This window comes from Pogonomyrmex barbatus, unplaced genomic scaffold (genome assembly GCF_055798465.1).
Source record: "Pogonomyrmex barbatus isolate J1 unplaced genomic scaffold, ASM5579846v1 scaffold17, whole genome shotgun sequence".
In the NCBI taxonomy this organism is placed as follows: domain Eukaryota; kingdom Metazoa; phylum Arthropoda; class Insecta; order Hymenoptera; family Formicidae; genus Pogonomyrmex; species Pogonomyrmex barbatus.
In genome coordinates this window covers 3,537,743-3,564,118 of record NW_028297113.1, presented here as the reverse complement: position 1 = coordinate 3,564,118, position 26,376 = coordinate 3,537,743, and the positions used below count along the sequence as shown (strand labels likewise).

The 26,376-nt window shown below is 39.0% G+C and overlaps 3 protein-coding genes across 4 annotated transcripts; 2 read left to right on the top strand and 1 right to left on the bottom strand.

The window, feature by feature from the left end:
* The first annotated feature begins 908 nt into the window (after positions 1 to 908).
* On the top strand, positions 909 to 4,286 carry LOC105431162 (peptidyl-prolyl cis-trans isomerase). Its single transcript, XM_011645191.3, has 3 exons — positions 909 to 1,224; positions 2,317 to 2,670; positions 3,380 to 4,286. The coding sequence occupies exons 1-3, from the start codon at positions 1,021 to 1,023 to the stop codon at positions 3,449 to 3,451; spliced, it is 630 nt and encodes a 209-aa protein (XP_011643493.2). The 5' UTR covers positions 909 to 1,020; the 3' UTR covers positions 3,452 to 4,286.
* On the bottom strand, positions 4,072 to 26,264 carry LOC105431165 (uncharacterized). 2 transcript variants are annotated; one of them, XM_011645193.3, is made up of 5 exons: positions 25,678 to 26,264; positions 11,195 to 11,456; positions 10,120 to 10,446; positions 8,693 to 9,391; positions 4,072 to 8,107 (listed from the first exon to the last, which is right to left on the bottom strand). In XM_011645193.3, the coding sequence occupies exons 2-5, from the start codon at positions 11,435 to 11,437 to the stop codon at positions 7,889 to 7,891; spliced, it is 1,488 nt and encodes a 495-aa protein (XP_011643495.2). In that variant the 5' UTR covers positions 11,438 to 11,456; positions 25,678 to 26,264; the 3' UTR covers positions 4,072 to 7,888. The 2 variants fall into 2 exon arrangements, with proteins under 2 accessions (XP_011643495.2, XP_088930339.1); XM_089074213.1 differs by lacking the exon at positions 25,678 to 26,264 and having other exon boundaries at positions 8,693 to 9,426; positions 11,195 to 11,450.
* Def2 (defensin 2) lies at positions 12,923 to 16,168 on the top strand. Its single transcript, XM_011645192.3, has 2 exons — positions 12,923 to 13,536; positions 14,953 to 16,168. Exons 1-2 carry the CDS (start codon positions 13,449 to 13,451, stop codon positions 15,246 to 15,248), a joined length of 384 nt encoding a protein of 127 aa, XP_011643494.2. The 5' UTR covers positions 12,923 to 13,448; the 3' UTR covers positions 15,249 to 16,168.
* Positions 26,265 to 26,376: the final 112 nt, after the last annotated feature.

Here is a 26,376-nt window from a genome sequence, read left to right as displayed (position 1 = left end):
CTCTCTCTATTTTGAGAAAAATAAAATTCAATGAAATTTTAATCTATTTTCAAATGCCTGTACTTCGCGTTTGCAACAGTTCGCATGCTGTCGCCATCTATGTGCCGCTAAGTCCATTAAACGTATAATCGATAATTCATCTCATAGGGTAAAAAAATGATTCACCACAGATAGATTTCTAGCACCTCGAAGATACAAAGCTATAGTGTGATAACATTTCGTACACAAAATATCACATAAATAGATATAAAAACAACAAACTTATAAAGAAATTAAACATGGTAACAAATTAAACGTAATAATTAATAAAAATAATTTATAAATCTATGTTCTTTTCCTCCTTTTTACAACAAGTGAAAAAAGTGAAAGATTAATAAAATCATGAGGTTTTGCATAATCTACAATTATTAGAAAAAGATAGCAGTTTTCTTTAATAGTTCTATTTTTTTTATTTAAACGGACACTTTATTTATTGATGATTATGATCGATACAATTAATATGTGTCGCATACAGAATGTTAGAATGTTTCTTTTATAACTGAAAATTTTCTAAGCTGAAATTGAATTATTCCTCTAGATCTGATAAAGATATAATCCAATCTCAAGAAAAACTTTCAATTCCAAAATAAATGTTTTGCTGAACGCTAATATTCGTAAAATTAGTAAATCTTTAACAATGCGAATATAAGATTGTGACAAAAAAAAATTACTAATTCATTTGCTAGGGATTTTGACAGTCTAACTAATAGCAGAATGCGACAGTGAAATTCCACGAGGAGACACTCGATTGGTCGTCGAGATTGATCGAGAATCACGGCTCTCGATTGGTCGTCTCCACGAAATCGCTATCTCATTCGATGGCAGCCAATTTGTAACCGAAAACGTTCCTTTTATTACATAATATTTTCGCGGAATAACCGGCGAAAAGCCTGTAAAACTGTCAAAACTGACGGCGCGGGGTGAACGGCCCGGATCGAGTCTCGTGGAATCGATTTCCGGCGGGTTTTCAGTAACGGCAGAATGGCGTTGAGATCGATTTGCCGGCTGTCAATTGATTCGACCTTCAGGCAGTCGAGCCATTTCGGAGCCACCGCCCGGCCGAGACGACCGTCCTTCAACACGCTCCTACGAAGTTTCGCCGCAGCAGCTAAGAAAATGGCACTGCCACGCGTTTTCTTCGACATGACCGCGGACGACAAGCCCGTAGGCCGCATCGTGATGGAGGTGAGCCGAAATTAGCGTGCGATCGCGGCATTATCTCCGGCCGACCGTTCCGCACCGTGCGCGCTCCTCGCGATCCCGGCATGTCTGGCCATCTTGATTTTTCCACCGGGCCGGTTCGTGATTTTAGCCGGATCTCATCTCGTGCGGCGATTCTCCTCTTCTCATCGTCATCATCAACGTCGCCGATCGTCATTGTCATCCCACGAGTGTAGCGGAATAAATTGACGAACGCGACCGGAGGAGCATCGTCGCCGTGAGGAGGACGCGATCGCGCGGAGCCGCAACGAGCGTGATCGCGTTGGTCGTGATGCGTCACGATCGCGCTAGCACGCACACGCTTTTAGCCATTACGAAATTTTCCATTGATTACGAGCGACCGGCTGGCTGTCCCGCGTGCATGCGAGAGTACGTGCGCGCATGATTTTGTTAATATCGGCACGAGGAGAATCGAATTCGAAGGGCGAAGATTCACGGAACGTTCGCGAATATTTTATAGTTGTTCGATTCGAGATAAAAAAGTGAAAAAAAAAGCTTATTTACATTTTCCATGATTTTATTATGGCCGATAAGATAAGATGTTCTTTCTCTTCACTTTCGAAAATTTTTCACAAATTGAGAATGTTCATGTTTATACCCGGGATAAATCTTTATAAAAAAATGAATCTTTCCACTGAACGAAATTCCATCTCGAATATTCATCTCGATGTTGTTATTAATCGACGCATTATATAATTGGAAACTTTATATTAAGCTAAATATAGATTTTTCGCACGCGATTGCAATTTGATATTCCGTATAATGCGAAAGCATCGACTTTTTAACACGCAAGTTTAGAATTTTTAATACAGATGGCGGAAGCAGAGCGAGTGTATATTTATCCTTTATCATTTTTTTTTCCTTTAACTATATTAATATTTTTACAAGCTAATTTGTAAAACAAATAATTTTTTTCTTGTTGCTTTATGAATAATAACTCATTATTGATTATCTTAATTTTTAAAAATTTTTATTATTAATATAAACATATATATTTATTACATAAATGTATAGAATAAATAACTATTTTAATTGCATCATGTTATAATTTTCTAGTTGAGGAAGGATGTTGTTCCCAAAACGGCGGAGAACTTCCGTGCACTTTGTACTGGAGAGAAGGGCTTCGGATATAAGGGTAGCAGCTTCCACAGGGTGATTCCGAATTTTATGTGTCAAGGTGGTGACTTTACCAATCACAATGGCACTGGTGGAAAATCCATCTATGGCGCCAGATTCGAAGATGAGAACTTTAAGTTGACTCATACCGAACCTGGCATATTATCTATGGCAAATGCTGGCCCCAACACTAATGGCAGCCAGTTTTTCATTACAAGTGCCAAGACTAGTTGGCTCGACGGCAAGCACGTCGTTTTCGGAAAAGTCATCGAGGGAATGGATGTTGTTAGAAAAGTATGATTTCTTTTCTCTAATGATATTGTACATTTATAGTCGATGACCTAACGCACATTTTTGTTATCATATTTCATATATTGTTATCTATATTTCATCTTGTCTATTAGATTTTTTAACTCTTAATTCTTTCTAAATATTATATTTTTAGTGATCCAAACCAGCAATTTTAAGAAATGAAAATCCTTGAATTTGTAAATAATTTTTCTTTTATGACAGATATGTAAGATAAGAATGTAAGAATGTTTTGAACTTGTAACATACTTATTACAAATCAGTCGTTTTTACATAAAGCTACGTGTTTTCCCATCTCATGCTCCTTTATTATTTTTAAGTCTCTAATTTTATATAAACTGAGACACCGAGCGAAGTAAAGGTCAGGATTGGATCCGAGATCTATTGAATATGTCTGTTCTCGATCACATAAAATCGCGTATTTTCTCTTATATTTTTCTTATTTTATCCAGAGATTTTTGTTTTAACCGGCTTTTAATATGCACGATTTATTTATTTGATTATCATAAGGTTAAGTTTTGCTTTTAGTTCTTTTTTATTACAATATTTTTCTAAAATTATGTAGAATAGCAGGATCAAAAAATAAACTTAAATTTTTCGCTTAATTGATAGGATAATCACTTTATCACTTTATCATTGAACTTTTTAATACTACAATTAAAATGCATTATTTATTTATGCGTATTATTTTCAGTTGGAGGCTATGGGTTCCCAGAGCGGAAAAACATCCAAAAAGATCATAATAGCGGATTGCGGAGAGTTGTAGATCAACTAGATACACTGTAATGACTGCATTTTTATTTAGCTGTTGCATACCTATTTGCTGTCTTTATTGTCCTACTTCATCCATTCCTATCGACCAAGATTCTCTCATCGATACTAATAATTTGTTATAGCACAAAAATTCAAATTTGATTAATTCTGTAGAAACTAAAGAAATTGTCTGCCAGAATTGTAACCTTTTAAGTCAACTTACTTCTCTTGTTATCAGAGGATAAGTTTTATTTGCAGTGTGGATTTTTCTAAATAGTGAATTTGCCAATTTTGAAATCTTCTTTGCTTCGTTACATAGTCAACACTGTGTTTTATAAGAGATATGTGTTAGACTTTTGTGTGAAATCCATATTCTTCCACAAACACACTCGCTTAGTATCGCTGAGTGATATAGCGAAAAGACACACGCAACGAGCTCAAATTTTTCAGTACCATCCTATATTTTAGTGAGTGTTCAGAATATACGAGCATCTTCAACATTAGAATAGGTATTTCAGAGTTTAAAAATCAATCATTGATGTATTGATTCCAATGTGTTAACTGATGCATTTCTCTTTAACATTACATATTTTTTTGATTTTACATATAATACATATATGTATATCACGATTAGAGAATCCTCATTGTATGTTTTTTATAAATGTATACCATTCCTATTCTCACAAAAAATAAAAACAGATAATCCAGTTTGTCTATCGTAAAAGCGGGCAATGCCTGAAAGCGATACCATCTTACTGTAATACAACACCAAGTTGAAAAATGTAGTTGCAACAGTTTGAACAGTTTCGATTTCTTAAAAATAAAATTGTTTTCAGAAAGAAAAATAAGTTGTATGTTATTCATGTTACGCATTGTAATTTTGTAAGCTGTAAGATTATCAAGTAAATTAACTCATACTCTCAAGCTATATATAAAAAAGTCTTTTTCAAAATAACTTCCTGAAAACAATATCCATATGAATATATCCCTGTCTAATCCTTTTTTTATTATCTATTATATTACGATATTTATATCATAGGTGGTATTTAAATTAAAGAATTCCATACATGATTAATACACCGTTTGCAACATTTACGATCAACGTATATTTCATTTTTTTTATATTTTATATGTTTTATCAATCTGCTGCGAGAACATTGATAGAACATACAGTATCGATACTATTTACAATCTTGCATTAGGACACTTTTTGGTAATCTAAGTAACGTACGAACGAGAGGTGCACTAATCTAGACAGTACGCAAGTAGATTTTATTCTTCTGGATCTTTAGACACAACCTTTAAACACAAATTTTACAATTATAAGAAGAATTTGATAAGTAACTTGATAATTATTTTCTCGTATTGTAATCTTTACAAAATTAAAGAAGATTTATTCTCATTACACAAATATTGTAAAATCGATATGTTCTTGTTGAGAGAGTTATAAATATATATATATATGTATATGTATTTATGTACATATATAACTTCCTTTCTGACGCAAATAATAAGCTTATTTTTTCTGAATCTCTGAATGTTAGTAATAATAATTTCTGAGTCATTCAAATGATCAAAATCTTTTTATTCAAAAATATCTTGCCATCTGCGTCAGAAATTATTTATTCGAATTATCACTCAATCCAGTAAGAGAAAAAAATATGTTTTTTGATTGTTATCTTTTAATCATTCGTTTAACATTTGTACTTCCATCTTCATTTGTTTACGTTGCTTCCTCGTCAAACAATTTTTATGTGATATAAAGAGAAAAATTATAGATTTATGTGGATCTAATGTAGACTCTGATTCCAATCGAAGAACATTTAGGTATTTTAATTCTACTTACATCATATGTTTTTTTTTCATAAATAAATTCTGAAGCTCATATAGAGCTCAAGGGTGTCACATTACGCAATCAATTCCATATAGATTTCAAAACTCTCATTAACAACAATTATTATCTTTGGAACATTTTTAACATTGATATATCAAGAGACATATATGTATCGTCGAAATAACGCGTAATCTATAAGTCACACTGCTTTATTAAATATATTTTACCATAAATTTTCAAATAAATGTTTTTCGGCCGTAGTTATCTAGAACACATAAAATTCACATTCATTATGTTCCAAAGCTATTGATATAAATTTAAGAGGTTTCAGATCCTTAATGAAGCAGCACGAAAATTACGATCCATATTGTCGTTCCAGTTACATTCTAATGATATCGCAAAATGAAGGTAAAATGAATTAAGCTTTAATCTTATGGATCATAAGAAATATTAACTTAATGCCATAATTTTGTAAAAATTTGCCGACACGCTGTCGTTTAGCTACTGTCAGATGTTCCAGGAACAAAACTCGGAAAAATCTTCCTCCTAAGAATTAAAATAAAATTGAAAAAAAAAAAAAATAGAATTTAAGAAAACTTAGTTCGTATAAAAAAAAGTAAACGTGTCGTCTCTGTTATCTCACAAAAGAGGTAACGAGCAGAATTATCAAGTGCAAGCACATTTAGGAAATGAAATCGACGAGGAAAATAAATTAGCACAATATATATATATATATCGTGGTACACGGCATTCATAGCCCGTATTTATGGCCCTGTTGATGTTTATGGTAATTAATCTCGCTCGCGAGATTATACACATTCCACCTTTGAGACACAAACTTTCCGAGAGGCTGTAACACGGATGATATCTTTTATATTCTCTTGAACATACACACGCGCACACATACGCGCAGCAACGTGCATATCATCGTTGCCACAAATATCGTTATTAAACGTGACGAATTTCTATACATACATCTCGTACATCAGTATCATGTATGTATATTTATTTCTATATCAGAGTGGCGATTCGTGCGGTCGAGACGATTACGAGGAACGAGTCGTCCGAAAGCAGCAGGAAAAATGGATAGAGCTCCGACCGATGAAACGGGAAGAGGACAGACGAGAAAGTTACCTCCTTGAATAATTAACCGAACCAACCGCCACTTTTGTGCTTTTTTTTTTTTTTTAAGAATATAATATGTAACTATGATTATAACGTCCGCGCCCTCCTTTGACCCGCAAAGGGATAGATTAACATTTATGATTATAAACATCGTCCGCGTGAAATACACGAGAAATGCATTTAACGAGCAGAATGTTTCCCTTACGTCATAATTCATAATCTTATTCTAGAAACCTTTTTCGCGCCGACGTAACGTCTTATCTGTTCGCGACAACTTAAAATGATACACTGCTAAAAATAACTGTTTCCGTCTTACGAAAATAGTTCTATAATCGATTTCCTCGACATTTGCACTATCGATAGAAATTATATAGCGCATACATGTGCATACATACATATATCGCGTGCATAAGGGCCTAGGCACAATGAAAGGAATAAGGAACAAGAAATTAAAAATAGAGAAATTAGGAATGGAGAATTAAATTTAAAAATCCATGCATCGAGGAACCACCAACGTGTTCCTTCTCTTCGTCGATTGGAAATCATTTTCCATTTTTAATTCTTTATACTTAATTTTTTATTCCTTATTTTTGTTCATTGATTATTTGAGCCTTAACCTGTGTGTTTTCGCTCGGGGTAGACAAGGACAGATATCTGGTCAGTTATCTGTCATCTCGCGATCAGTCGCGAAAGATGTGTAATAAATATAAGGAGGAAAGACACGGGGATGAATAAAAGCGGGAAATTAGTCCGTACAAATATCGAACTCAATGTCTACATGTTTGCGCGAATATATTGGCGAAGGCCTTTAACTTTGTAAATTGCCGTATTTAACGATGCCAACTTTCGCAAAAAATTAAAGTCACAAAATATTCATTGCGATTGATAAAAATTAGCAAATATCAATTTCGGTCTTTAAGAAAATATTGTTGATTATAAAAAATTTTTCACGTCCGTAGAACAAAATTCTCAGAAATTTGAAAAAAACTTTATCCCGTTCATTCGTTCATTGTTCATCCTCGAGATGACTTAAGAATTCGAATAAGGAAACTGCAAACTGCACCTAAACATGTTTTCCACACGATAGATATACACGCGAGTGTTGAATTACGTATGAGGAAGTACGTAAAAGAAAACGGAATAGCAATATATCCCGGAGTAAAACTCGTAATCTTCCGCCGGGATCTTCTCTTTGCACTTTCTCTCTCGTTTTCCGATCTTTTTCTCGCGTCCAACCGCTTCTCGATTCGAAGAGGGTAAACAAGAAGAGCCACCCCCCCCCCCCCCGACAGATCTCCTCCAGATTTGCACGAGAGTTAGCTCAGCGGATATAAAATTTATTCGGACGGAAAAAAAAAAAGGAAACAAAGTAAATGTTAATAGCGGCAGTGCGACAAATAGCTCGTACTGTCGATCCCTGATGGATCTTGTTTACAAACGAAACATACGAATCATCGTAATTGCGAGGGACGATTCCGGGCGGCGGGTGCACTACTTGACGAAGAGGTCCTTGAGGGTGGCGCAGATCGAGTCGCAGTCCTGTTGCTCCTGCTCCTGGTTGTTCCCGCTCGTGAACCAACGACTGGCGACCTTGCCGGGGCGCGATTTGTTCGGCGACACGGATGGCTTTCCGGATGAGTTGCCCGACGCTTCCGCGTCGCTTCCCCGGTGGGCCGAGGTGAGGATCTTCTCGATGGCATTACCGAGCACCTATCGGCACCGAAGTTTTACCTTTGCGCGACCTTTGCTCTTTTTTTTTAGCAAACGACGTGATATTTACGCGACGTGAATACGCAATCGGGAATATATACTGAATATATACAGGAATGAATAATGGAACTTGGCGCAAAATCAATAAATCCGACGATTCTCTCGACGTTGCTCGTTGATGCAACAGAACGCGCGCAGAACAGTTTTGCTGTTCCGAAGTATCGAAAAATTTGACCAGGTACAAATCCGAAAGTAATTTCGACGGCCCATCAAAATATTTACATAGATAACGTTCAACTTGGTTGTATCTTGGAATATTCAAATATTTTTGCGGTGTAATCATCCTGAATAATTATTTTGATAGCACAAAAAAATTATTTTCAAATTTGTGTATCTGGTCGATCAGCAAGCTCAGCAAAGCTCATCTTTCCGTCTAATGAAAAAAATAACATTTGCGTTTGTACGAAATCGGATTCAGTAGTAAACGTGAACAAACACAACTGATTAATTTCCTTCAACTGCGAAATGCGAATATCGACGATACCTAGATCTCAATCTCACTAAACAGAGCGTAATTATTCTCACCTGAGCGTCCACCTTGGTACCGCTGCTGTCGTCCCAGAGAACCTTGTGCCTGGTATCCACGTTCTTCGCGAGGGTGTTTTTGACGGTTTTGATCACCCGCGATTTGTCCAGCTTAAACGGCATCGCGCTCTCCTCATCGTATCGGTTCTTCTTCGAGATCGGCTGATGCCTCTTGGTGAACCAGTTGCTCGGCGCTATTAGCGTGCCGATGGTGCTCTTGCCGCCGCTGCTGCTGGACGGCGTCTTGCTCTTTGTGCTGTGCAGAATGGAGACGTCAAAGCTATTGGATCGTGAGCTCTTGAGTCGGCTGCGCCTCTGCTCCGCCGACGTTTTGGCGGTCCAGCTCTGCGATTTCTGCTCGTCCTTTGTCGCGCCCGACGCTTCCGACGCGCCGCACGTGTTTATCTCCGTCGCGGACGACGTCAGGGAGCTCAAGATGGATATCAGATCCGTGTTGGAGCACGTGATGCCCGCCGCCGTCGTCGTGCCGGATATCTCGATCTCGGAGAGCGGCCTCGTCATCTCGGACGCGCGTCTACGTAGGGCCGACGTCGACGCCGCGACCGACGCCGAGAAATCGGAGAACCGACGTTTCTGATGCTGTATGTATTTCTGCGTGGTGGAACAGCTGTTGCCCTCCAGAGGCTGAATCTCACACACCCGCTCGCGAGACGGCGTCTTGTACATCTTCAAACGGACCTGGGACGCGCGTACGAGCATTAGAGCACTCCTCGCTTGAACGAAACGTCAAAGAGCTGTCTATTTAATTACACATCAAATAACATCGAATCCTGTCGATGGTAAATGGACTTTATGCGCCTTCTCCTTCTTCGATACGTGAAATGTAAATCTAACAAATCTAATAATTTAAGATTTTTTTTATTTAATAATTTTAATAAATCTAATAATTTTCTTATATTTTTGATCTTCATATTCTCCTCTGTAAAAAACTTCTTCGATCAAGATCAGAGGATTCTAATTATGTCATATTTTCATCTTGGCATCTTCGTTTTCTCAAAAAAAAAAAAAAAAAAAAAAAAAAAAAACTAAATTCATTATTATCATTTTATTTTTATTTATAAAATATGAGATCTCTCTGGAGAACGTAATTCTCGAGAATATCTCGAGGATTGGCAATTGAGCTCGTAATAGCCAGACGACCCTTACATATTTGATCTCGAGGGCAGAAAAGTACGAGGATAGATGATGCAATAAAAATCAATGAGCAACCTAACAAGCCTACGCGATTATCATTAGGCTCGACCTTATCTCTTAATTCCATTAAACCAGCAGGAAAATGTGACCACAATATCCTGATTCGTTACGTTCATGCTACTTTGTTTAAATTATTTATGCGTCACTAAACTACGCTCTAGGCTGCATTATACTACCTCGAAAGATAACGCTAATTCGGCTTTACAATCTACCTTTCTGGCCTTGATCTCGGCGATGTCGTCCATGATGTCGAGCTGCAGATTGTGAGTGCTCCCGCTGTTGCTGGGCGGCCCGGTCATTCCGGTGGACGAGTCCCGTCGGCTCTGCAATATCCTGGTAGCGCCTCCCATGGGGAACGCGGCGATGGATTCCCGACGATTGCGCCCGAACAGGGTGGTCGGCACCCTGGAAATCGTGACGACGGAATGTCGCCGGCCGCCAGCCTGCGGTGCCGGCGTCTGCGAAAGCGTCGCCAGGAAAGCAGCCTCCCTCGCCGATGGACCGGAACCTTCTCCGCCGCGTTCGCTCAACCGTCGCACCTATTCATCGTGTATAATTTAAGAGAAGCCTAAACGATGTCAAATAATGGCTTATCTTATCCACCCGAGAGAAAAACATCAAACTGACCGGACAACTTTATCAGAGGGAGATTCAAAAATTTCAATCACGCGTGGAAAGAATAGTACTGCTGAGTTATTATCTAAAAAAAAGTGGCTCGGGTAGAGATTTAAAAATAATATTTGCTGATTTATCAAGATAATTATGTAGAACATTCAAATTAATCTAGATTAGAATATACATGAAGACTAGAATACATGATGTATATCAACAATTTTTATTATCATTATGCGTAATTTTATATAATAATCGTAATGATGACCCAATAAAATTATTTTCAGATCTATCTGTCTGGCCAACTTACTATATATTTCCAAAAGATCGTGCCACGAAAAATATAGAATGTTATTATAATTATTTAAGTATATCAGCCTTTGCGTAGCAGGCTTTTAATTTTCTAAGTGCGTGGCAACGTTATTAAGATATTAATATCTTGAGAAGAAAACAGAAGTATCAAATAGAAATAAAATTTATATTCGAAGGAGGAAGCCTAAAGCCTTTTTACATAAAAATCCCTTTTTCTCGCTTTCCGAGATGGAATATTGCCACGATTATGTAACAGCCTATCTTGTATCGTAAGCATGAGTAAATGTTGCGGCATAGAATACGTTTGCATACGTCGATAGCGCCGACCGCGAAGGATTTCCCATGCACGGGCACGACACGTACCTGGGATGCGGTTATCCCGGATGTGCACTGCGGAGTCGGCAAGGAGTGCTTCCTGGCGTCCCTCCACGGCGACAGCAAATAGGGATTCAAGGATGGCGAGTCCGGGTCGACGCATCGCGGCGGCGACTCCGCGCGGCAGCGCTCCGTGTCTTCCTCGCCCAGGGTGCTCTCCTCGACGACGATCAGCGGTTCGCCGACGCCATTTCCGCTGCTCGTGCTCGGACAATACGACTGTCTTCTCATCGCGACGTCTCTGATATCTCTGCACACGTAATATAATAGTATTCCTCGAGATTCCGCATTTCTCTCACCTCTCATTGCCTCAAAATCAGAACCTCGTTTTATTAATTAACCTAGATACCTCGGAGATTTTTCTTTTTATCCTTTTATAATTATTTTTCCAAGGTTTTAAAAAGGTTCCGCAACTTTTCTTAATGCTTCGAAATGCTATTTTAATTATTATTATTTTTATATAAAAGTATTTTCGACTATTTTAATTATAATGTCTTGAGAATCGTTATTTATAAAGATTCAACGACGAAAGGTTCAACGACGAATGAAAACTGAACATGAACACTGGTCACTTTATGTACCTTTATTCTTTATTGCAAATATTTTCCTCGTTTCCCGATTAGACACACGGCATTTAATCCCCATCTGTAAACGGACTCAACACCTTGATGCACAGCGCTGCTTAAGATTTCGAACAGATACGCGATTCGAGGTGTGTGCGATACTAAGATTCGAGGGATTCTCGGGCAAGATTTTTTATTTTTCGCAGAGACAAGCATTTACCGGGGGTGGCATCGCACCGTAGTATATAGTCTTACTATTCGACTCGTGTAATTTCGAGCACGTGCGAACATTTTAATATTCAAGATATACTTCCCTTTTCGCGTATCTCGTCCGTGTAATGAGAGTAATTTCGGCATTGAATCTCTATAAATATATTTGCGTGAGATGTAAAAGTACAGTCACCGAGACTGTAAGGTACCCTCGGCCACCCTCGGCGGAAGGAAAAGAAAAAAATAGGTCGAAAATGACAGTAGCGCATTAAACGTATCACATTTGCGTCGTTACGCAAATATTTAGTATTCGCAAAAATCATATTTTTATTTAATAATCTGGATCAGCTGTTATAGCTCACGCTAATGAAATTTGCGATCACCTGCGACCATTGCAGCATTATCCTCCATCATCGATTGTTTATTCACAGCTTAACCTCCCTGCCTCCCCTCCTCTCCCGACGCGATGACGTTTCTCGCAAACAAAATGCTGACATTTCGGATGTGCAAAGCGCGCACGTCGCGTTATTAGCACAACAGAATAGAACAACGGAGCTTACACAATGGAAAATTGTTGTTATTCCAATTGACTTTTATATTTCATTCCGATAAATTTCAGCTCTTTGCAATTTTCGCAATACGAGATATTCGCGTTGTTTAATATTACGGCGCACTCTTCCCGACAAAGAATCAAATCTAGCCCGCGAAATTGAAAATTCAAAAAGATCCCCCATTTATAACGAAAACGTGCACCGAAAAAGTTCCTTCTTGCTTGATATTCAGTATTTCGTTAGGGACTTTTTTTTTCGTTTATATCTATATATATATATATATATATATATATATCATCATATTGAGAGAACGAAACTTTTTTCTTTTATATGTATATATATATATATATATATATATATATATATATATATATATATATTGAGAAGACGAAAGGAGGAGTAAGAAAAATATCCAAGAAACCTCACGATAGCTTCCGCTTTCCAAGATCAAAAATTCAATAGTACGAAATGAATATCTGTCAATTTCTTTTTAATTCACTTATTTCTCGCAAGCCATAGTCACGCTCGCTTCCGTTCAACGACAGAAATGCCGCGATCGATCGACCCGTTTCGTCTCTCTCTCTCTCTCTTTTCCCTCTCTCTCTCTCTCTCTCTCTCTCTCTCTCTCTCTCGCTCTCAGCTGTTCTGGTAGCGAGGATAATGCCGGAAATTAATATTCGTAAGTTAGTTTACGCGGCGGATCTGGTCATCATGGTCGACGGATCTGGAAATAACGAGGCGCGAAGCCGCAGGAATTCCGATAGCAAGATAATGGGAAAAAAGGCGGTGCTCAGACGGAAGTGAACCCAGGAATACAGAACAGGATATTCTCGATGGCAACGAGAAGATATATAAAGCGATATCACGTCCTTAAAAACATTATTGTTGAAGACGACTCTGAGTGGCCATTCCGCGATCATGAAGCTGCTCGTTGTTCTCGCCATGCTAGCTTACGCCTCGGCCAACACACTGCTGTCTATCTACGGAGAGCCTACTTACGAACTGGGTAAGCAAAGAATAGTTTTGTGCAATATTATAAAGATGTAGCCAGATACAAATTTGAAAGTGATTTTGTCGGGCCATCAAATTTGGACGTTCAAATCAGTCGCTAAAATATCAAAAATTTTTGCAGTATTAACATTGTGCTTTTTATTATTTTTTTTTTTTTATTTTATTATTATGTAAATGTCCTACGAAATTATTTTGATGATCCAGCAAAATTATTTTCAAATCTGTACTTATTCAAATTTTTCCAAGTACATCTCACCAAGAAAGATGGAACGAATAAATTTTCGCGAGTTTAAATGTCGGCGAAATTTTCCTGATAACGAAGCGATCTTAATAAGCCGTGATTGATCCCAAGTAGTTTTCGCTTCGCCAGAGATTTATTCACTCATCATATCAAGTACAACATTAAGATATTTTTCATCGATAATTAAAAAATAATGAATCTCACTTCGTCGAGCATTATACGTTATAACTTCAATTCATCATAATAATATTATGCGTTGTAACTCTCTTCATTTTCCCGGAAAGCGTTCTATGATGTAACGGAACGAAACTTTCCAATAGGGTAATAAATATCCAGAATGCTCTACCTCTTTTGTCTTGCGCTACATAATAGTGTAGCATACACACACATACACACACACACACACACACACACACACACACACACACACACAGAGTCTTTCTTCTCTCTCCTCTCCTCTGATGTACACCCTTTTAGCATACTCTGATAATACGCTGTCGATATCCTTTCATATCAAGTTCGACACGACCTTTTCTTCTGATAAGTCATTCCATTATTATAAGTCACCGCATGATTTCCGAATGCTGAACTAGAAACCATCTTAGATGACAAATAATTATTATTATAAATAAGAAATAGTAATTGTGACAAATAACAATTATTATATTTCAACTAAATATCTAAATAATTATATCTCAACTAATGTTAATATACGGTCTCAAATACAGCAATAAAGTTGCAAAAGTTGATTTTATAATTGAAGTCACGTTGAAAAAGTTCGAAAGTTTAATTCCCGGATATCCTGTGACCAAAATAAAACAGCTGTATGAATTAGAAAGAAGGAGAAAGCAATTAGCATTCTTAAATTTCTTCAAAAACTTCTGTCACTCGAAATGTCAGGAGTAGAGCGCGCGAAGAGAAGAGTCGACTTCGCTCTCGAAAGAGAATCTGCGCCATCCTTGATGGAACCTCTTCCGCCAGGTCGGTCCACCACCCTGTGCGCAAGCTCTCGGGGAAAGTTATCATCAAGTGTACATAAAACACCAAACACTCTCTCTCTCTCTCTCTCTCTCTCTCTCTCTCTCTCTCTCTCTCTCTCTCTCTCCCCCCCTCTCCCTCTCTCTCTCCCTCTCTCTATCGTAAAATAAAACCGAAGGAATTGCGTTTTAGCTGCCATCGAGAATCCAGCGTACGACGAGGTGTCAGAGAACTTGCCACTCTTAAGAAACCGGCGGCACACAATCTGCAGTCTTCCGTCCTGGCAGTCCAAGAAGGTCAACCACAATTTCTGCGCAGCCAAATGCCTAGCGCAGCATCGCCGGGGCGGTAGCTGCCACGACGGCATCTGCATCTGCAGGAACAGTCTCACCTTCGAATCATCGTCTCACCCCCGATTAACGCGATGGTACCACGGATCTCGCACTCGACCGCTATCTCGTGGGATTAACTACGTTAGCGAACGCTAACGCCGATAACAGTCCGAATTAATATTCAGGAGTGATCACGGGACGCGATTTAATCACCGGATCGATAGCCCCGGCCTCATCGCCCCCGGATCGCCTCCGCCAATGAATTTCCGCCAAAATCGATAACGTCGTTAATAATTGTTTTAGCTGTCCTTGCATGTCGCTTGCCGAGTGTTTTGATATAATAAGAATAACAGTCTTGCTCGGCGTTGGCCGCGACAGGCGTTTCTGACGGGAACTGTCATATCGATATTGACATTATTAATGGAAGTTAATTAAATTGTTTATTGTAATGGCGCTATGACGGGACATTTAATATGTACAATATTTGTCGAGGCATGTCAGTCCTCTCTTTACGACGAGCGCGTAAAATTTCGGTTGAACCAGCTTCGCTCTCTCAGAAACGCAGTTTCTCTCTTTCTCTCTTTCTCTCTTTCTCTCTCTCTCTCTCTCTCTCTCTCTCTCTCGTGTGAAAATTATTTTGACACGTACACATTAATTGAATTGTAACAAGGTTGTGACGTACAATGTTTCAAACAAAACCGATATTGATGGATTGCATCGATTAAATACGATTTTTCTTTTCAACTGTACATTTATTCATAATTTATGTATATCACTTGTATTGGAAATTGCCCTGTAAGGTAATTAGCGATGCTTACGATAATTGATCTATTATTTTATAAAGCAAAAGCCATTCGACTAGATTAGCTCGAATAATTCAATTTATTTGTTGCGCATGACATCGCAACGACACTTTTGTAGCAAAAAATTAGATTAGATTAAATATTTTTAAAAAATATTTAAAATTAGATTAAATATTTTTACAATTAAACAGATTACTGATTGTTGAAAATGATCGTAATTTCGCAAATAATCGCCGTATATGTCGCAAATAATAAACATGAATTAACTATTTATTCGCCGTTTAATTCCGTTAAAATTAACGTTATTAATGTGTGGCAAAAATATGTATTAATAACAGCAGGTAATCGAGCGCGAAACATCACATTCCGCGAATTGATAATTGACCTTTACCCCGGCCCCGTTTGAAATCTATTTCCTGATATAAAAGCAACATGTGGACCCGGTCGATAGTTCCACGTTGGCGAATCCAATCACTAACGTAATATCTTTCGGTATGCTTGTGTATATTGATTTCTGAGTTTGCGAACGTGCACAGAACACAGATCACTGCGGGACAATGAGTTGTCCGACCTATCCCGGGAGATGAAATCTAGAATTAAATTTAAAATGCATCAAACAACCGGACGCTCTTCAAGATACGTGCAATATATATATATATATATATATTGCACGTATCTTGAAAAAATAGATCCTATTTCCCATGAATATCGTCAATTTGAATTTTTAATACATAATGACGTACACACACACACACACACACACACACACACACACACACACACACACACACACACACACACACACACACACACACACACACATATATATATAAATATAATTAAAAATTGACGATATTCATGGAAAATAGGATCTATCTCTACATCGATATTGCGAAGTATCCCCTTTAGTATTTGATGATAGAGAATTGCGAACTATTCGAATACAAATCGAATCGAATCAGATCAGATGAGATTCAATTCAATTCAGATTTAAATTTCTACAATTCGAATTTCTATGATTTCGAAATTATCCGAAAATTCCTGTCTAGAGGATTTAAAAAGATTTACGTTAATAAATTACATTTATTGACAATCTTAGAAATTATAATTTTTTTCTGCTAGAAAAGCAATGCGGCTATGTTCTGTTGAAATAAAGTAAGACTACATAGTGAAGACACTAAATTTTAATGAAGGAAGTATTAGAAACAAGAGATAAATATCAAATTTTGGAAATAAAAATTAGGAATAAATATTAAATGTATAAAATATATCTTACATTTATTTGTGTCCATTGTGCACTACATTTAATTTTTATTTTATTTCCAATCTAATTTTATTTCCAAAATTTAATATTTTTATTTCAAGTATTTCCTCCATTTTTATTTTTAATTTTATTTCCAAAATTTAATATTTTTCTAATATTTCCATTGTGTGCAGAACCTAAGGGTATATTTCATTTCATACGCGCATATGCACGTATAATTTTACAACAATAATTATGTTGTTAATTGAAATTGTATTTCAATTCAGTTTGATTTACTTGGAATTTAAAAAACAAATGAGATTTAATTTGATTCGATGCGTCGTCGAAAATTCTTGATTCGCACATTTCTCTTTAATAATCAGAGTGTTGAAATGTATCGACAAGCATTTTGTATTTGCCAAAAGCGTAAGGATTATACATATAATCATACTGCTCCTAAGGCGCTTTCGAGACAGCCATTTTCGATCTTGATTTAATTTTAATTTTCCAAATGTTGTAAGTACATTCCGAAAGAATGTCCTTTAGAATTCTGCGCCATTCAACTAATGCGATATGCGACGTTGATATCATTTCTGATCACGCACATATGAAAATCCTCCATTTGGAATACTCGTCTCGCTCGACCTTCCATTTCTATCCGTTCCCGCGATAAGGGCCATCCACGGTGAAAACTGGTACTTTGGAAGGGCACTTTAAAAGGTATCGCAATGCATTTCCCGTAAGAAGATATTAGAGAGATCAAACGGATTAGAATGAAATCGGATTAGTTTCTTAGTGGAACCAGATAGGAGTTTCTATGGTCTCTTTCTCTCTCTCTTTCTCTCTTTCTCTCTTTCTGTTTTTACAACAGACGACAGTTTCATTAGCAGCATCGTGCGCCGCAGGTGCTTCCGACCGACATCGGACTCCACCTTTTTTCGTTGCGACGACTTCGACGACGGTGGGTGGAATCGAAAACTCGCGACAATTAATGGTCCGCCCGTCCGTCGCGATAAAAGTTTCTCGCCGACAAAACCGCCGGTAACTAAACGCGGCGTAGTTACGGGCACCCGGGGCACAAATTATCGGCTCGGGAATACTCGATATTCGCTTCGCGGAACCACTTTACATGCAATTTCCGAGGCGATGTAAAACAGAGGCGAACAGTGGTTCCATTCTGCGTTCTCGAAAGGCGATTCATCGGTCGGCTCATCGGTCGGTTCAATGTCGTCAATTTTCTCTGGTAGAAGAAGCTCTTCGAAGAGAAATGTATATATATGTATTTATGTACATACTTATATATATATATATATATATATATATATATATAAAGCTTCGAAAGGGAATTCGAGGAAAGATCTCTTTGATCAGAATGCCACGCTTAATTCGATTCCCGAGCCACGCGGACTCGGGGCGGCGAGATCGAGCCGATATCAACGTTTCCAAGTTACCAACTTCGAGAAGAACTCTCGGAATCTCTCGGAGAGTGAATTTGAACCCTTGTCTTACCCTTCGCCGCGTTTCAAAGCTGTCGCTGACTGAAGTCGGCAAATGGAACGGCATTCGTCGACCAATATATTGGAATAAAGCCAGCTGTTCTCCAGCTTCATTGTTAAAGCGACGTTAATATTACGTGGCGACACAGCGAGGATATCTCGAAATGCTCATATACGATACAAACGGGAGAAAATAACTTCGCCCCATTGAATAACGAACATTAATCTTGTGAACGCGGACGTTAATCTTGTGAATGAAATTTTCCGCGCGTTTTTTGCACGGACAATCAAAAGAGCGTCTTATTGCGTAAGTTCGTGCTTGGTGAAAATGTTCGTAGATCGTTCTTAATGTTTAGAACTTCTCTTAAAAAAAAAAAACACCCCCCCAAAAATGGGTGTAATTTTATTTTAACTGTTTTTAAATTTGTAATTGAGATTCTCATGCCTCTGAATGAATTAATAACTGTCTTTAATACTTAATGCTCGGTAATAATTGTTATTTCATCGTCTCCATATTAAAGCTTGTAATATTCAATGCAGCTTCTCCCAGCTTTTTCCAGTTCAAAATATTTCACTAGTATTGCAGCAAATATTATAACACGTGCGGTAACATTCACTTGTGGATTACATATTGCGCAGAACGACTATTTATTTATTCGGCGCACTGTTGTGCGTGCAATATTTTTGGTCGCTTGATCGAAACTGCGTACGCGATCACTTGAAACGGTACAGGATCACCGGGGAGATAAAAAAACAAGATTTGTCCGGTGAGAAAACGCGCAAAACGAAGGTAACGTAATCAATCAAATCGTCCCGCTCTCGCTTCGAATAGATTCACTTTGAAGCTATCGTAACGAACCCGCGCTGCGCGAACGGGGTTAAATTTAAGTCAATTCACATGAGGGTAAGAGTTTATGGAGCGAGAGCCAATTACGTCGTAATAAGGACGCAAAGAGGATTCAATAACGAGTGAAACGGAAGAGAGGAAGGTCAGCGTTTCTCGTCGTATTCAAATAAATCACATCGTCCCATCTGTTTCTCTCTCTCTCTCTCTCTCTCTCTCTCTCTCTCCCCCTCTCTCTGTCAATTCGTCCGAATTCTCTCCCTTTTTCTTCCGCGACTTCCCTTCCTCATCGCGTCCGATATCCTCCGAAGCTTGATCGTATCGGAAATTTCAGTATTGGCGACTCTCAAATGAGATTCGGTGAACGAAGAATACGGGCGCGACATCCAATAAACCAAAGAGCCCGTGAGGGCACCTTTAGTAGTAAACCCTATCGATCGATGGTGTTACTACAAGCGTGGCGGCTTGGCTTTTGAGCTTCAAAGGTGACCAGCTACCAAGCTGCCGCAAGGTGGGGTGATATGGTGACGATGGGTTAACGTTGCATCGTCGCTGGTACATTAGCACGATATCAGCGAAAGAGCCTTGAGACCGACGAGCTTAGTAAGAGAGAAAAGCAGAGAGAAAGAGAAAGAGAGAGAGAGAGAGAGAGAGAGAGAGAGAGAGAGAGAGAGAACGGGAAGGAGGGTAATCAATGGCGATGACGAGAATACTGCTGACAGAGTAAATAAATCCTCGCCCGATTATTTCCTCAGACGCAAAGTTACATACTTCATTTACCGCGAGATGCGACCGGTCTGCTACCGGATTTTATTTTAAGAGAGAGCCGCTCGACATTGGTGATTAGATACTTATAAAGCTCCTTCCTCCGTCTATTAATAAGCGAAGGCAACGGAAAGATATTGTGCGACATACCGACGACGTAAACTTTTGATTAGGAAGTTCCCGATTACGACTATAAGATTAGTATTTTTATTGGCTTAATATTATTATTATTATTATTACGGCTTATCACATTTTCCTTTAAAGACGGAAGGAAAAATTATGCCTCCTTCCTTCTGGAAAGATTCTAAATCCGCCATCGAATAAAACGTACACGAGTAAATTTAACATTACCACGCACCACCAGCCTCTGACATGCATGATACGCGGATTTCTAGGTTGAAAAATCCCTCTCTCACCCTCTCGTGCTCAATCACCACGTTGAGGTAATCTCAGGGATCGGCTCGCCTCCGGAGTGTAGCAAAAAAATCTTTCACGTGCACGATGACGGTGACACCTCACAGCGGACGCGGACCGACCGCCCGTCAAACGCCACACGTGACGTCATACGGGTGCAATCGTATTTGACGTCACGCTTTTATTCCGTCTCGTGCACAACGCGATCGACGTCGACCGCCGTCCGACGGGTCTATAAACGGAACCCGTTAATGTTTCGCGGTCGCGTATGAAAATCGCCGGGTGGCGATTTAATGGCGTGTGAAATAATCCGCCGTTACGGTGGATAAATTATAACGGCATTACACGAATCGCTCGTAATCGATTCTTCGTTAACAATTGTCATCGTGCGACCGCGAGATCATTAATAATTCCTCCATGCGTGAATTTTACAGCTCCCTTTGGAGCGATGATAAATATAAAAATATTCGCCGACCGATGCTGCAAAAAGAGAACGCGATGGAAAATCGAGTAGAGAAGAGATGTATTCGAGGATTTTTCTCCGGGGGATGATATTTTTTCGATCGCGTACTGATTCGCCAATATATTAAGCTCGTATTACGAAACTTTAAGCCTTTCTATCCCGAATTAGGCCGTCTGCTTTTAACATCTTATAACTTACTTTTAATTAAAACGCTAATTAAAATTTAGCTTTTTGATTTTTCCTTACAATTATTCCTTACAATTATTATTTTGGAATTCAAAAACGATATAAAAATTCCTGTTAACAAAATTCATCAATCAAAATTTATTTTTGGAATTTGTCTTCACAGAGATATGAATAAAACATCGTGTAAAACCGCATTTCAAATATGTAACATCGATCTTTAGTAAAATTAATAGAAAAGTCTCGTTGATAGGAATTACATTAACGATAATTAAAAGCTATAACATTTAATGTAACCGTTCCATTTAGTCATATCATAATTATTTCATGCATGATACAAATATTATCGTTAAATATTACTATTTTTAATTTTCACTAATTAGTTAAATGCTTTAAGCAGTTTTCGATTATAGCAAAGATCGATACCATATATTTCATAATACCGTGTCCACTTCGATAATAATTATTAATTAGTCCGCGATGATGTCATGAGATTAAAAATACTCGTTTCAGAAGTGACTGATTAAATAATTGCATTCTTGCGGGGAGAAACGACAGAAATTGGAATTGTTAAATTCCTCTCATTTCTTCCGACGTGAAATGTTCTACGGAACGTTTTTCCTCTCCTCTCAACAGAACAGAATGGCTATTAAAGACAATCCATTCGGCCTTCCAGCTCTCGCGCCGTCGTCCCTGTTGCCTCGTTAACTTCCATTCTTTGTTCAATGCGCAGCCTCCCTCTGTGCCTGACGGATATTTAGTGCCGTGTTAATTACGCAAAACGCGCTACTGTACGCGTGCACGTTACGTAAAAGCACAATGTTTACCACCAAGACAAGATGACGCGTGCCCATGGCCGAGAGACGCGAGACGCGAGACGCAATCGGCAACTTATGGAAGTTAGACGAAGCGATAAATCTGGAATCGAACCTTTCATGGGGATTAATCTTTCTCGCCCCCCCCCCCTTCGAGTTTCCCGAGGATTAAAGCGGAAAGTTTCGCCCACCCTCGCCCCGATAACGAGTCGCTCCTCTTGTCGCTCGAAATAAAGCTCGAAGATCAGTCTCAGGGTTCAGACGACGGGCTCTTATTTTTGACGCTGAATTTCCTTTGTGGATATTTGTTTTGCCTCGGGATATACGCGAACCCCGGCGTCAAAGCGCGAGGACATGCGATCACGAGATTTTCTTCTGGACTTAATTAAATTCTTCAGATACCGACTATCGTCGCAAATATTCCCAGAGTTGGCCATCTCGGCCAGAACTCGCTGGAATTCTGCCTTCGTTTCATCATTTTCTTTCTCCTTCAATCACGCTTTTTCAAGAGAATCTACGTGGCAAACGAGCGATTTAATCCCGCTGGCTATACTTTCAATTCCTATTTACCCCCCCCCCCACACACACACACACACACACACACACACACACACACACACACACACACAAGGAGCTTGAAGAATTATCCTTAAGAAGCAAGATAAATGTACCGAACGGAAATTTATGATCAGAGAGATCGATAAAAGGATCAAATAAAATTATATTTATTTTCATAAACATAATAAATTATATTTATTATATTTATTTTCAGCGACAAATTATCATTTGCACAAAATTTAAATTTCCCTTTTTTTTTTTAATAAAATCAACATTCTTCTTTCATCCTATGTTCTCGTACATTGGGGAAATTATATTTTTCGTCTTTTTTTTATAACGTAATAATGTGCTTCCGCAAATTTAAACTCTCACTGGTTAAACGTTTATTAATGTCAGAGTTCAATTCGTCATCTAAAATTCCTTTTGTTATCATCGATGCACCGTTAATAATATTATACATACGGGACACGATGAAAGAAATTATGTGCATCTCTATGTAATTATATGCATCTGTCTGTATTTTATTACAGATACGACGCGATTGATCTTTAATAATAGTGTTGACTCGATTAAATCTCTTTTGTCAGTCGCCGTTTGAATCAATTTAAGCAAAATTTCTTAACGCACATTCGCGATAATTGCCGGTGAATGGGGTAATTCAAAGCACTCATTCGAGTGTTCATTTGAGAACAAATTCACAGCGAATCGCGTTACAGATGTAATTGATCAAAATCTCATTGCAGAAAGATAATGTATCGTGGAAATATCTGCCAATCTCCATTTTCCGGAGTACCTGAAGAGGATAGCCGATTTTATCATTGCGATTCTCAATCGTTTCATATAACGAATAATATTTCATGATCAAACTTTTAAAATGATAAAATTACTCACAAAGTTGAATTTGATTATATCTTATTATTAATACTTATTATAATACTATAATGAAGTGCAGAAATATAGCGGACATTTTATAAAAATATAGTAATACGTTTGCGTATAACTATAATAATCCACCATTAAAATATAAATTAACGTAATAACGTGGAGAAAACTCTAACAAACTGAAACAATGCTGTATGTTTCTATTGAGGAAAATTATATTTTTCGTTCTCTATAATCCATTACATTTTTTAAAGACTTAACGGAATGATTTAATGCTGTTTCAATCCGCGCGTGCGCGATTTGATTATAAAAGTAGTCTGTAAGTAAAATTCACTCGGTAAGAATTGCAGTGAAATCAAGCGTAAAGTGAAGACTCGAAATGAATGAAATTATTTATAAATACACTTTATTTTCTTGTTGACTCGCATCGCTGACGTCGCATCGCTCGCCGGCCTTTTCGCACTTCGAGATTACTTGGATATTACTTTTCTTGACTTCCGACTAAATTTAGAAATCGCTGATGAAAACTGCACTTTGTTCGCATCGATCAAGTGTCTCTCGGGAAGAAGAAAAGGAAGTTTGGAAGTGCTACCGCTCACGTTCTTCCTCCATTGGCCTGTTCTATACGGTTAACTACCGTATACAAAGCGTTTCATTTAGGGCACCGTGGCAGAAGACCGAAATTACCGTGGGCAATTCGCTGCGCTATTCGCTGCGAATGCGCAGCTATATAAACCTGCCGGGGCTTGTAATTGTCAATTAGTACGACCGAGCCAAGATTTTATCGATTCGTCGATAATCCGCGTCGGCCGTCGCTGATGGAAGCGCGATCGGGTTTTCGAAAGGCCGTATTTTCGGAGGGAAATCTAGGAAAATTGCCGATGGCGACGAGCTTTTTCGGCTAAAGTATTCTCTTTCTCAATTGCGAAACAGATATTAAATTCAAATACCCAGAATGGAAGCTGCGTCAGATTGCGAATTGAAAATTGAGAGGAAAAGAAGAATCGACCAATCAGAGCGGAGGGAATTAGAATTAATTATCTGGTTAGTCCTAAATTTTAATTCTCAGCGCGCAATTCTCAATTTTCAATGTATAGTCTGACTATAAATTAACTTAAAAGGGTCTCAGAATAGTATTTAATAAAACTTTACTCGATATTTTTAATGCTTTTTATGTCCTTTGTAATGCGCGTGTATTCCATATGCAAGTAACAACATTGTTTCCTACCAAACATGTCTAATTGCCATATTAATTTACATGCAATAATATTTAGAAGCGGTAAACTCTATTCCGTCGATGCCGAATTTATATTTAGATAAATTCATATAATTCATTCCTCCGACACTTGGCAGATTCTGTGCATCGCATTTAATTTCTATGAATTTTAAAATGCCCAGTTTAATGATGAAGCTCACGAAACCATGTAAACAATTCCGCTTATGGAGTCAGTAATTATGATATAAATAATAGAGAATACAGACCTAGGGGAGACTCATAGCAATCTACACAGTTTTTCCATTACGTCGCCAATAAATACGACCTAGCCTAGCTTATTCCCACGGGGGGGAATTCTACTTAAGCGAAAGCTTGTCTCTACATAACATTTTCGTGCGAAGCTTTTTTTCGCATGAATTCATTTCTTTCTGGATTGCCGTATATTAATTGCCGTAGTAGTATAACGTTAAACAATTCATAAATCAAGCGAGATAAATAATTGGCCCCGAGAGCAAATCCGAGATAATTGATCTCCACTTACAGAAGTTTCGCGATATATATCTAGTAACACGAGCCGTGTGCCTAAGTTATGATCGAATATCTCAAGGGTTCCTGCCTTAAGGCATAATGCGAGATATATCCGTATAAATATCCGTCGCCCATCATTACCGTTTATCCCGAGCCAATTAGGCACGGAGAAGCAGACGGCACGGAGAGGCGGAATGAAGTTTCGAAAGGGCTCGCGGAGAAATCTCTCTCTATTCCCGTGTCCACCGTGTCACTCCCCATCTGCCCCGTGACGTCGCGGGACGTTTGAAGCCACCGCGCGGGCTCGGGGGATGAGACAGCGGTAAACACACGGCTCGGCGTGGCCGACGAGTAAGCAAAGAGGAGCCCACTTACCGGGAGGATTGTCGGCCGCGAAGCGATGTTGATCCTGGGGGTTTGTTAACGCGGCCGCATTCACGGTCCGACTGCGATCCACTCGCTGGCACACCACCCGCGACGGGTATCACCACTACTACCCTGCCGCTCCTCAGCTCGTCGATCCCTCGCCTGGGGTGCCACGCACCGCTCCGGCGGCGTCGGCTCCTCGGTGTAACGACCCCGCGATCTCCCCTATGCAGGCCCTGCTGCACCTATGCCCTAGGCCAGGCACCCTTATACCACACGTCGCTCCTCCACGATCGTAATAATCCTCCCCATCGTGATCGCTCCCCGTACGATCGTTCGCCCCCTTCAAAATTTAGCCGGATCTCGCGATCTCCGGAATCGCGCGATCGATAACGACGTGAGATCGCGGCTCGGGGGAGGGGTGATTAGTCTTACATATATCGATAGATCTTTGTGCGAGCGATCGCGGCGATATCTTATCAGGAACGACGGTAAACCCAGCCGTGACGGTGGTCAGAGCGGCACTACGCGAGCCTCGCGAAAGACCCGGCGCCCCTCTCGCCATCGACCGGGTTCGCCCGACCAATCGACGCGTGCACCTTCCTGTCGTTTATATACATTCCGCTGAATCTGGGGGAAGAGGCGAGGGGTGGCTCTCTCGACTCGCATCAGAGGGTGGTGGACCGTGGGACAGGCGGCGGAGGCGGC